General features: G+C 40.8%; 1 protein-coding gene across 2 annotated transcripts in view; it reads left to right on the forward strand.

Moving 5' to 3' along the window:
• pard3bb (par-3 family cell polarity regulator beta b) overlaps window positions 1–12,473 on the forward strand; it is a 121,709-nt gene that overhangs the window by 62,510 nt on the left and 46,726 nt on the right. For both annotated transcript variants that reach the window (XM_052081440.1, XM_052081441.1), the window contains 3 exons: window positions 249–474; window positions 7,368–7,478; window positions 7,807–8,181. In XM_052081440.1, coding sequence (XP_051937400.1) covers window positions 249–474; window positions 7,368–7,478; window positions 7,807–8,181 — 712 coding nt within the window. The remainder of the gene's footprint in view (window positions 1–248; window positions 475–7,367; window positions 7,479–7,806; window positions 8,182–12,473) is intronic.

The following is a 12,473-nucleotide window of genomic DNA, read 5'->3' on the forward strand; positions in this document are numbered from 1 at the left end:
CAAACGTAAAAACTGTGAGGCAGATGTGATATACACTTAAAAACCATGCTGCCCTTCCGAATATCTGCTGTTACTTGAACATTAGCCATAAGCCACAGTGTTTTGGGTCAACAAAGTAAAATTGATTTTCAAGGGTTTTTAACTGCTGCGAATTTGGTATTTGATCGTTAGAAACACACCAGTGCCTTTTAGTTCTCCGATTACACACTGTCCAGTTCTCATTGTGATTTTAATATCTTCTGTTCTAGATGCATCAGAGCAAAGTTCTGGACGGGAAACGCCAGCAAGTAGCTCTTCACGCCAAGGTCTAGGGGATCCAGTGGAGGAGAAAAGTAAAGCGGACAAGAAAAAGAAAGTCAAAACCAAGAAGAAGGATAAGAACAGAGGCAAAGGAAAAGAAAAAGAAAAGAAAAAAGCAGAGGAATCTGAGGAGACTGAAAAGAAGTCTAAGAAAATAGGCTTTGGCCTGTTGCGGTGAGATATTTTTTCGACATCTTTTTCATAATATTTGTTCATGTATTGAGAGTGAACGTTTCTTACGTATGCCAGTGGGTTTAAAATAACAGCTTGGCACTTAAACTGATGATAAAAAAATGACCCCACGTCTGCATGTTGAGTGATTGTCACAGGTGTCAGGCATAACAAGCAATTGATTGCAAGAACTGACAGAATCACAATAATCCACTTGAACTTGCTCTACTACCGCCAGAGCCCGATCAACATTTTATTTCTTTTGCCTTCTATGAGCTTCCGAAGTTATTTAGTTGGGCCACAAAACAGTTTGACATCAAGGTCGTTCAGAGCAAACAAGAGTTCATTTTTGTAAATCAATCCGGACAACTCTGAGCATTTTATTTCTGGTTGCACTTTGGAATGTGCAGCATGGAGTGCTGGCTTTTTCGGACTACCGCTTTGAAAAAGTAGTTTTGGTTTCAGACAATGTCAGCCCAGGGCACCACGTTAGGCAAATGGTTGGCGCATACTGTAGGTGTCAAATTCTAATCCTGGAAGGCCACCGTCCTGCATGTTTTCCGTCCAGAGTAAGATGGGATAGGCTAGGGTCACCGTGACTGATGAAGGAAACCGCTTGAGAAAATGGATGCATGGACAACGTTTGCCAATTGGACTGCAACCATATTGGCGCGTGACACATGAGCGGGAATTAGATGCAAGCCTTAAATGTATGTTTTTGTTTTCCCTCAATGTTTCAGATTCCAGCACCATATACAGTTTTAACACTATATATCTTGCGCTCGCCAGGTGCGCCTAGTTAACGTGCCCCATTCAGTACAGAATAATGTCAGCGAAGATGATTTGGAATTCAGGATGTGTAACCTCTTTTTTCAGTCAATGCAAATAAACAAGCACAGTATGTGATCACCCCTTCCACTCATATTGCACACGTCAACACACCAAGCACTAACCCCTGTGAAGCGTTATCACGTGTTCATGAGCACACAAAGACCATTCTAAGAGCGGTGCCCCAATTTCTTTAAGAGGTGCTTAAAATTATCTGTTAGAGCTATTTGGTGTGATTAACTCACACTATTCGAATCTTTCAGTGTGAGAGGCAGAGTACAGTGGGCACATACAGAGTCTGAATAGGCCTACTGTTTCTATTTACAATGTGGACTCTATACCCTGATACCAGGTCGTTTTTTTCTTGAAACATGAATGTTATTGATTGGGATTTCACATGACCATTACATTGATACACATCTGTAGAAAAGCATACGCTGTAATTTGATCTCTAAATCACCTTTGCTTCGAAAACTGTCTCGGTGAAATACAATGAGTCTTTTAAAAAAACAATTAAAAAAAAACATCTGGCAGAGCCACATTGGACCTCACAGTTGCTATTTACATCGAAATAGATCCTTACTATACTGCTATGTTGAAACAACACAAACTAAATTGGGCAAGTAAGGTCGTATGTTTTTTGTTGTTGTTTTTCTTTTTTTTAATTCAAAGTTGAAGCAAGTGGTGATGAAGGGAAACACATATTCACAAAGGTGAAAATGGAATCGTTCCGGTTAAATATACAAAATCAGTTATATGAATAACGAAATGGACTCTGAAAAATGAACTCCATGGATAAATATGCAGAGCCACAATGACATCTTTTTCAATATATTTGTTCATGCATTGAGAGTGAACGTTTCTTACGTATGAACAATGACATTCCAACACCTGTGTGTGTTTCAATGCACTACATGTTTGCACTGTAGTTGAAAGGAAAGTCATTTCATCTGTGCTGTATGTTGCACAGAGAGCATATTTGACAATAAAACTGACTTGACTTGACTACTAGAAAGCCAACTCGAACATTTGAACCTTATTTGGGGTTAATCATAGGCGCTCGAAATGGTGGCAGGTGTGTGCTGATTCCGATTTAACATGATTGGTTTGTTCTGACCACAGTCATGTCCCCATTTGTAATTGTGTGAACAGATGTGCGTTCTTATTTTTTTATTGAGATGTGCAGGTTTTAGGTCTGAAAAAGATCAGAAATGATTCACTGGCACAGAACGGAATTCTGTCGTAAACCGTGAACCCCCCGAATAGTACAGTATTTTGAGACATTTATATTTAAACTCATTTTAATGGTGGTCTTTTTCTCTTGCTGTAGCTCAGCCCTGTAGCACAGTAATCTTAGAATCATTCAAAATGTTCCTGACTTTCTTTTCCCTCAAGCCTCAGCTCTCTATCTGCATTTCATTGCATGTAATGGTTAGAGACTAAGAGGGCAAATTGACGCCGCTCAGAGTTCCATCTCGGCCGAGACCTGCCCCATTCGCTCTGGGGTAAATGTGTAACATTATGCACTGAAACTAGTGGTATAGTCAGACATATTCCAAATGCGTCTGTTTTTTGGTGTGATTATATTAATCATATTTAGTAATCACACTTTTTGCTTTTACCTGCAATTACCGTTTCATTTGTTCGTGTGCCATCTGAAAAGAAAGGAAATAGAGTGCATTTTTTTTCTTTCTTGATGGACTTCTCAAAGTATTGCTCAAATAAAGCCCACATTAACAAAAAGACTTCAATTCCAGATTCATTTTAATTCACATTAACTCATTAAAATGAAAGTGGACAGCTGGCTCTGTCAACTAGACTGCTGCCATCTGCCAATCAGATATGCTAGTCGCTTGTGTGTGTGTGTGTGAGTGTATAGGTGTGCGCACGTGCGTGCGTGTCTGTGTGTGTCGGTGTCTGCGCTTGTGTATGCGCTTGTGCACGAGAGAGAATGTGTAGGAGCACATTTTACAAAAAGACACATGCAAACTAAGACTGGTAAAAATAAATGTGAAATAATATGCCGGCCAGAGATCATGAATATTCACTTTGTGATTGGTTACAGAGTCAGATGGTCGTCACATCGTTGGCTCACGGTCGGCGTGAATCATTGGTGCGCGTATGCGGTGTGCGTACCCTGCTAATGTTCTGCAGCTGTGCGTGCCCTTCCTTCTTTCTCTCCTTCCTCACGCTCTTCTCTCGCCAGCTGGCCTAAATGTGACACCTCTGGTAGACTTAAAATGTTCCATCGATGAGACTATTATCCACTCTCAACAGCGGGGCCCATTAAGGCTGGCTACCTCCATTGTGGGGTTGAGGTGAGCTACATACAGTACAACTTATTTACTTTCTTGCAAATGAGAATGGCCATAGAAAATATTCACCATCTCGTTGCTTGTATGACATTTGATTCATCAGGAACAAGCACCTCAATCCAAATGGTCCACAACAACACGATTTCCAAGGTTTCCTAATGCAAAATCAGTGAGAGGACAATTCTGTATCTTGTTAAAAGAAAACCTTACAACCACAAGCAGTAAGAGTTATCAAATTTCTAAAACAAGTAATCTTTTGTTTTGTGTAGGAGATGCCTCTCAATTTATTATGCAAAAACTACGCTGTCCTCTGACCAGACGTTGCTTTTGTTTTATAATTAGAGAGAACATGCTCAAAATGGGTGGATGGACACCCTAGCTGCCAATCACACAATGTGACAGGAAGTCATTGGCGTGTCACCGACTGGTGTCACGCCTGCCAATCAGCTGTGGTTGTGCGTGCGTGTGTGTGTTTGCGAACTGCATTCATTTGTTTGTCACAGTTGCACAATGTCAGTCAGCGATTTCCTCAAGGATCTGCATACTATGATGGCAGAGGGAGGGGGCACAGAAAAACATCACAATAAAAGTAACATTCATTTTGAAAGTCAACAGATGTGTGCTTAATTTTTCCTACTCATATGTCTACCTCTCCATATTGGCTTTTAAGTAGTTCAACTGATATTTAAATGTATGACCTCACAAGTGGTCAAGTCAAGCCACCGGTGTACTTTCGGTTTATTAAACGTAAAAAAAAAAAACTACACATGTAATAAACTTATTCATGCACTAGCTGCGCCGGTAAAAACTTATGCCTATGGCCTCGACACACAGATTGGCGAACCAAAGGAAAGCAAAGGCCTCCTTGCCACGTGCCTAATTTTGTATCCGTATTTCTGTTTACTAATACAAACTTAATTCTATCCGATAGCTTGATGAATTTATGGGATAAAGTAGTTCAAGTCATTGATCCTAAAAATATTCAATAGCTGCAGCTGAAAATGCCATATATGTACAGCTGGCACGATAATCACTGCTTCGACTTTACACTCTATTGCGGAGAGACAAGATCAGCCTTTTCTCTTCCAAATTGTTTTGAATTGAGACTAAGTAAGGACATTTTTCTTGAGCCTTAAAATTATACAGTACAGTGTTTAATGTAAATGAATGCAACACCACTGCTCTCATGAGGTAGCTTGGTGTAAGGTCTAGATCAGTGGTCCTCAACTAGAAATGCTGTAGGTCCACTTTTGTTTTTTTTTAATAAGACCAAGGTCCTATTCCATGCACGGGAATCATGGTAGCAGGGCTATATGCCCATTTAGTATGGTAAAGCCAAGCTTATACAAATCACCACTCCTCACAACCAATCAATAATGGGGTGCATGAAAATAACAATTATTCACTTTGCCAGTACACAGCAAATAATGAGAGGTATTGTGTTGAGGCACAGGAACTCTTTTATTTTGTTAGGTTGTGCCTGCTTAATAATGCAAATAGCCCTTTTAGGGAAATAAGACATTTTTACTTTAACTTTGTTAAACAGTAGTTGTCTTTTTTCCCTTACTTTAACAAAAACAAAACACTAATTTTACCAAAATAAATACTAAACATGAAAACAAAAATATCATTTTCATGTGTACAAATCCCCTTTTCAAATCACCTCTGAAATCACTTAAAAATATATCAGAAGAGGAGTTAAGAACCATTTTAAATACTGACACAAGGAGCACAGGAATGTGCAGTGCTGTTCTTCCACTATAAGTGAATGCAATGTCTGAGGCATGCAAATATTATTTGAGGACGCCATTGGGATGTTCATTTACCATGTTGCGGTGTTCTGCTATTAAACAGCTGCAAAGTAGACGGCAGCAGAACTGCACACAATTGAAACCTCCCGCGATTATTTTTGTCTAATTGTCTGTGTGCGGCTCTCCTGGGCTGAAGCTGTGAGCACACTGTGGCGTCGCGCATGCGTCTGTTTCCTGACAATCATCCATTTTGAATGCGTGCTGACGCTTATGTATGGACACACCTTAAGTTCAGAGGAGCCAATCAGCGCATCGTATATGCTTACGCTTATGTATGGACACACCTTAAGTTCAGAGGAGCCAATCAGCGCATTGTTATTGCCGACATGCCCTGCTCAGGCAAGGTCTCGAGTGAGTCAAACATTATACACACAAAGTCGCGCTGCCGCGGTCCTCTGCGTTACATCTGTTAGTGCACGCAAAGAATACAACGGCTAATTTTAACAAGCGATCACGGTAATGCACAGATTATAGTCCACAAATATAAAATGTATAACGTAAAAATCAATTTATAAATTATTTTATACAATTTGCCGAGGGTCCAGACAGAGGAGGTCCGGACAGAAGAGGTCGGCGGTCCGGACAGAGGAGGTCGGCGCTCCGGTTGTGGATCGCGGTCCGCCAGTTGAGGAAGAGGGGTCTAGATTACAACCCTGTTTCTGAGTAGGAACGGGTTTTAGCTTGTTCATCATTACTCTCTGCTTACGTTTCTAACCTTCAGTAAATTGAGATCCCATGTCTGCTAGGTCAACAAAAATAAATCAAGGTTTTACAAATTCCCCGTCTTACTCGTTAGTAATCCCCATCTGTGCTCCAAGAGACGGAAGGGTTTAGCAACGGGTTTCCATCAGACGGAAATATACCCTAATTCACGATCATGTAAATTAAGAAAATGTTCCTCCTATGGCAAAGAAAGTAAATCTAAAATAAAGCAGAAATTAGAGCCAGGCGGTCTTTCCAGCGAAATGCCCTTTACAGTAAATTCCTCAAGACATTTGTAATGCGGTTCAATTATAGAAACCCCTCGGAGGGCGCTGTTTCGGAACAGAGTGATGGACTAATCCTTTTTAGTACATTTGAAAACCTATACTATGTACATACTGGCACTTTATTGCTTATGAACACATCAACCATGAAAATAAATCAATAGCTCCCACAGCAAATGCTTTTTTTTTTTTTTTCCTTTTGGCCTCTGGTCACAAGTCACACCCAGCAAATGATTTTATCCCCACAACCAACCTTCGCTTACACAGATGGTAGCCTTAACAACATGTGTACATAATTCTGATTAACTCATCCTCACATGCAAATGAGTGGTGGTAAAGAATGTAGTGCGAGGTCATGAATATTCACAAGTCATCCTTCTGTTCCCACTAATGACAGAGCAGGAGCTTTTGCCGCCATCCAACTGGCTGCCATTCAGTCTTTGCTGATGCTGTTCTGTTACATTTCCTGTGAACAATGGTCTTAGTGATGTTAATGCATACAGTGCGTGTCACGGCATTCACACTGTGGGACTGCCTTACGGAGACAAATAAAACGCATAAAAGGTCAGAATTTCGTTTTGGCGCCGAGTCGATAGCCCCATTCTATGACTGCACCCAAGCATTTTGTTGACGGGGACTCTCCACACTTTGCCTTCTAGCCACAGGCACTGTACATATGACATTATAAATATAGTTAAGGAATATTGTAAAACCAAATATAATGTAATTTAAGTATGTCTCCTTGAAATAATACATCTCTGTCAATGTCATGCAGTTTTCAGGCTATATCTTTTTTTTGTTCGTTTTTAAAAGTTCACCAAACTTGTATACCCACGCCACTTTATAGATGTTTAAACTGCCACATGACTTTATGCGCAGATCCCGTTGGTAATACACTTTTTATTTCCCTCCTCCCTATTTTATTTTATTTTTTTCCATTTATGTGACCTGCTCAGATTTGGAAAGAAAAAAGAGGACAAGAAGGAGGCCAAGACAGCTTCGCCGCGTCAGAAGTCAGACATTCTGACTGACCTGGACTTTGAAAGGATGAAAGAAGAGCGTGAGAGGTGGGAATACTTTATTTTTCTCATCATTATTTATTGTTGGATGCAAGAACCAAAAAAGTAAAAAAAAACCTCAAGGCTTTTTCTGTAAACACTTTAATTCACCATCACTAATCTAACATAGATTTTTTTTTCCTTACTATTCCATGCTTGTCACATCTGAGCCTCGGCCAATAGAAGTCCGAATCATAATTGTCCTAATTTTTACATAGTTGGCTGGCCCATAATCACAGTTTTTCAAACATGTTTTCAATTTTTTTTCTGTTTTGTTCATTATTCTGTTTCCAATATTCCGAATGTCTTGACAAAAGCTGTTCTTCCCATTTGTCAGAAATGAGGCAGGACATTCTGAGCTGCATGAGCACCGCTCCAAATACCAACACGTTGCAGGTGGCAGACACATATATGAACATATCGAGGATGATGACGCAGATCCCAATTATGCCCAAATACAGTCTTTCAAGGACCGTAATATGGTTTCACCACCACAGCCACTGCTTCAGTCCTCGCCACACAATATAGTCCAGCATGGTCATCTCAGGACCCCTTCTCCCCAAGGCCCATCAACCATTTCTGGGCAAGCCAATCGAAGTTATGACCCAGGGGCAATACCTGAAGCCGAATTTGATAAGCTTTATGCAAAAGTCAACAAACCTAAAGGAACTGGGACTGCCTCGGCTCCTGTCTCTGCAACTTCCAGCGACAGGTAAGGACTCAGATGAGTGTGTTTTACAGGCTGTAAAAAAAAATCAACCTATTCTTGTCTTGCTTGACATCACATCATTGAGATGATTTCTGACTGGTTCATTTGGTTCACATCTGAGTTTCATTCTTGGGTTCACACCTGCGCACCTATACAAAATGCACAGAAAGGTCAATGAAATAGAGTTCAATTAAAATGGTACAAAGGTGAAAGAATGAAAGAAATTATTCGGATAAAACTGTCAACTCATTCACTGCGAGGCATTTTCAAAGCAGTTCCTCATATTGACCGTCTATTTTCAGTTATCTGTCAAGTTCCGCAGAATATTCTGCCCTGTGACTTTTCACTCGATGAAGGTTGTCAATTCTCCCCTCATGATAATGAGCACACTTTCTACTATCACGTCACATACTTACTGTTTGCACCACACATTTATTTATCTGTCCGAGTGTCAGGTACTTAAACTTGTCTGACTTACAACATACTGGCATCTCTGGACCTCTTAATCTATTTGCCAAGACAGAATTCACCCGCTAATGTTTATCTTCTACTCAAAAACTGTGGTAACCCTCAAATCCTAAGCAATGACACTCTTCCATGTACAGGGAACTGTTCGGCATTACAGCCCTTTTAAAGACAAATTTGAATTTCACTGACGAGCTGGGTGAGACCCTCTTCCACACCTTCCTATTGAAAAACGTACGTAACCAATATATAGTCATGGGTGGGTTGGACTAGCTGATGACGACAGTGCATGAGTTAAAGGTAAATGGTAACATGTGTTTTTTTGCTGTAACACACAAAACTTTTGGAAAATAGTCAAAATGATTATGTGTTTTAAACAACTGTCATAGGATAGCAATGTTTTTAGGGATAAAGCGGCTTGGGACAAAAGAAATAAAGAATTTGTGCAGGACTGAACAATGAGCAAAACAAGACAATTAGCGCTTTTGCAAACCTTATTGTAACAAATGGTCATCTGATCACATGGCTGCTATTGGTGTGAGTTTGAGGTTGAGGACTGTTGACACGGCCCTCGATTCTTTGTGCGCCCTCAATCTGAAGGGAGTCTCAGATGAATGCCGTTCTGTGGGAGTGAGCATTGTCATCTTGAAGGATGGAGTATGATCCCTGGCTATGGAGATATAGGATTGCCATTGGATGTCCAATCTCATCTCAATATTGTTCTCTGCTCTGTGCATTGAAATTGCTTTCCTCAATGACAAGCGCCGTTTTTGAAGTCATGGAAATGCCATCCCCCAACAGCACAGTCCAGTCAGGCACCTGCTTGTCAGCACCTGGGGGGGTTACTGAAAACTCAAAATAAGACTCTGTAGCAACAGCAGAAATTGTTTATAATGAGGATGTAAGAAGTCTACACACACCTGTTGAAATGCCAGGTTTTTGCGATATGCTATTAAAAAATGAGATCAAATAAACCATTTACAATTTTTTTTACACCATTTACAATTCAGTTGAAAAAAGATGAAGCAGAAGTTAAAAATAAGCTTTTGAGATAGTGTGGTTGCAGAAGTGTCTACCACTTAGAGACTTTATCTTGTCCCAGTGCTTTTCGAGGGTTATTTAAAACAAACTACAGTAGCATGTTGTTTTGTTTTCTCCCAACTGCTCCAAAATTTATTTTTGCAAAGGGCACAGAGTTTAATGGTTGCTCATTTGGTAAACCTATTCAATACACAATTACAAACATATTGTCACCTTAAAATACACTTGATTTGAGACTCCAGAAGGCAAAAGGGAAGTAAGAAGGGGGCTAGAATGTGAGTGAATTCAACAAGCAATGCATGTTGCTCTTAAGAAATTGGATGGGGCAGTTTTTTTTCCTCCTTTAGCCCACATACACACCTTTGTCTTGTGCTCGTACACTGTCAGGTGAAGCTATGTCAGACACCACCAATTTTCTGAAGTGACTGCAAAGCCTTGGTTTAGTGCTCCCGACAGTCTTGAGTGGCTGCCCCTCCTGCCTCCACCCAACCACTACCACCACCACCACCAAACCATCCCGAGTGCACTCAGGTTACCATAACAACAACCACCCCTGGCCCTTAACCAATTAGAATGCAATCACTCTGGAGACGACGGAGAAGAGTCAGCTTGAGAGACAGAGTTATTATTGCACATGAGCAAGAAAGATCAATAGCAAATTATTCTCAAGAACTATAAGACACAATAAAAATGAAATAAAAACCATCTGTGGGTCTAGCAATTTTGGAGTTTGGCCTCTCACTATATGAAAGTAAAACTGCCAACTTGTAGCTTGACCTCCATTAACATAAACATTGAATGCTCATTTAAGATGTGACTTTCTGATTGAAAATAAGGCAGATAAAATTGGCCTTGGTCAACCCTACATGTTCCATCTTTATACTCATGCGTGCAGTGAACGCGCAGATGTCACTGTCAATGTTGCGTGCGGTTTGCCTTTGTACTCGCGCGCAACCCACTTGCATTGTTTCGAAAATATGTTGCACTTTCACTCCAAGTCGGAGGGTGTCGCTACGGATGAGGCTGCCTCAGACACTACACGGCAGAGTTTCCTCTGCATGTATAGACATACACACAGGTAAAACCGCCAAGTTACCAATCACTCACAGCAACAGCAGCGAGCTGCATGGTACAGATCCTCTCTTCCATGATGACAAATAAATTACCCTTAAAGAGAGCCGGGGAAAGCTGGTTACGTCATCGGCAGCGTCTGACGATACGGACCAATCACAAGAGAGAATGTACATTGCATTCTATGCACAGCAACAATTTGATGCAGGGGTGGCCGTTGCCGCCTGCGCGTACGCGGGAGTATAAAGAGGCCTGTAGTCTTAGAATTTACACAGTTGGGGTAACTTTTGGGAAATGAATGGATGCTTTGAAATAGGTAAAAGGTGGGGGTGGCATGCTGAGGAAATGTTTCCTCAGGTAGAAGAAAAAGAATGTGATTTGTTTCCAGTTAGAAATATCATAGTAAGAAATTACTAACTCTTGCTAATCACAACCCAGTGGGATTCATTGGCTTTATTGCATATTAGAATGCATGAGAACATCCAACTCAATTTTTTGTTGAAAAATGTGAGCGGTGAGGAGGTTCAAGGACCATGCAGAGCATGAGAAAGAAGAGGGATTTGAAGTGTCTCGAAAGTAAAAGGAGGCCAAACGGAAGGTCAAGTAGGATTAGGAATAAAGAGAAGGGAAGTTAAAAGAAAATAAAACAGGGAGCGGGGGCGAAACAGAAAATAGTTATGGAGAATAAAGAGATAGAATGAGTGTTTGGTGCTAAAGGAACAAATTAGGGAGAGAAAGTGCTGGAGAAAAGGGGGATTTAGTTCTAAAAGCATGAAAAAGCCACTGAAAACTGACAGTGGATAAGGGCTTGAGAATAAGACGGCAAAGATTGAACAGTGAGTGAGAACGATTTTGAGGAAATGGAAGGGACAGTGCGTTTTTGGAACTTTGAAATGAATTTAAAAAAAAAACAAAAAACGTGTGGTTATAAAGGAGACAGGAATTGACCCACATAAAGAAACAGTAGCAACCAAGGAGGGCTACTTTGGGGAACAGATATTGGGATCATTGAGTGTTGGGCCCTGAAAAGGGCAAAGTAGAGTGGGAAGAGAGATGTCAAAGTAGAGGAAACATAGGGGTTGAACTAAATTGACATGCTGGGTGCAAAGAATGTACAGACAAATAAAAGAGAGGAATGAGAAGAGGTGGGGGAGTCAGTGGTGGGGAGTCGTCGTAAAATGGGTCTGCATGTGTGTTTTCCTGGACTCAAAGTGAATGATTCAGCCTGGCTAATAAGGAAAGCTCTCAAGAGGCACTCGGCTGCCATCCTTTCCTCCCCCTTGCTCGCTTTCCTTCAATGAAGCCTTTCTCGGCCTCTCTTCACCCTGTTGCACTCTCTTCCTCTCATTTATGATTTCCCCCTCTATTTGCACAAGTAGTCTGCAATGAAAAATACATTTCATGCAAAGGGCATCTGCCTGCAATTGAACATGGGGCTTTTACATTGTAAAAGCACACACAGGCAGGGACGAGGTACTTGGTGGTCTTGGAGAAGGACACGCCATTCATTTTAAAGGGCCACGGATGCACTCATGGACAAACATATAAGACCGACCACATTTAAGCTTTAACATCGGCGGGATAGGAGCTTGATGCATAAGAAATAAACCACTGTGGTGATTAAAACATTGTATTTGTTTTGATAGTCATAATTCTTTGACCTTGAGTCCCACATACAACTCCCTGGAAATATTTTCCTTCTTTTCTCATGTTCTTTT

This window comes from Hippocampus zosterae, chromosome 12 (assembly GCF_025434085.1).
Source record: "Hippocampus zosterae strain Florida chromosome 12, ASM2543408v3, whole genome shotgun sequence".
NCBI lineage: Eukaryota > Metazoa > Chordata > Actinopteri > Syngnathiformes > Syngnathidae > Hippocampus > Hippocampus zosterae.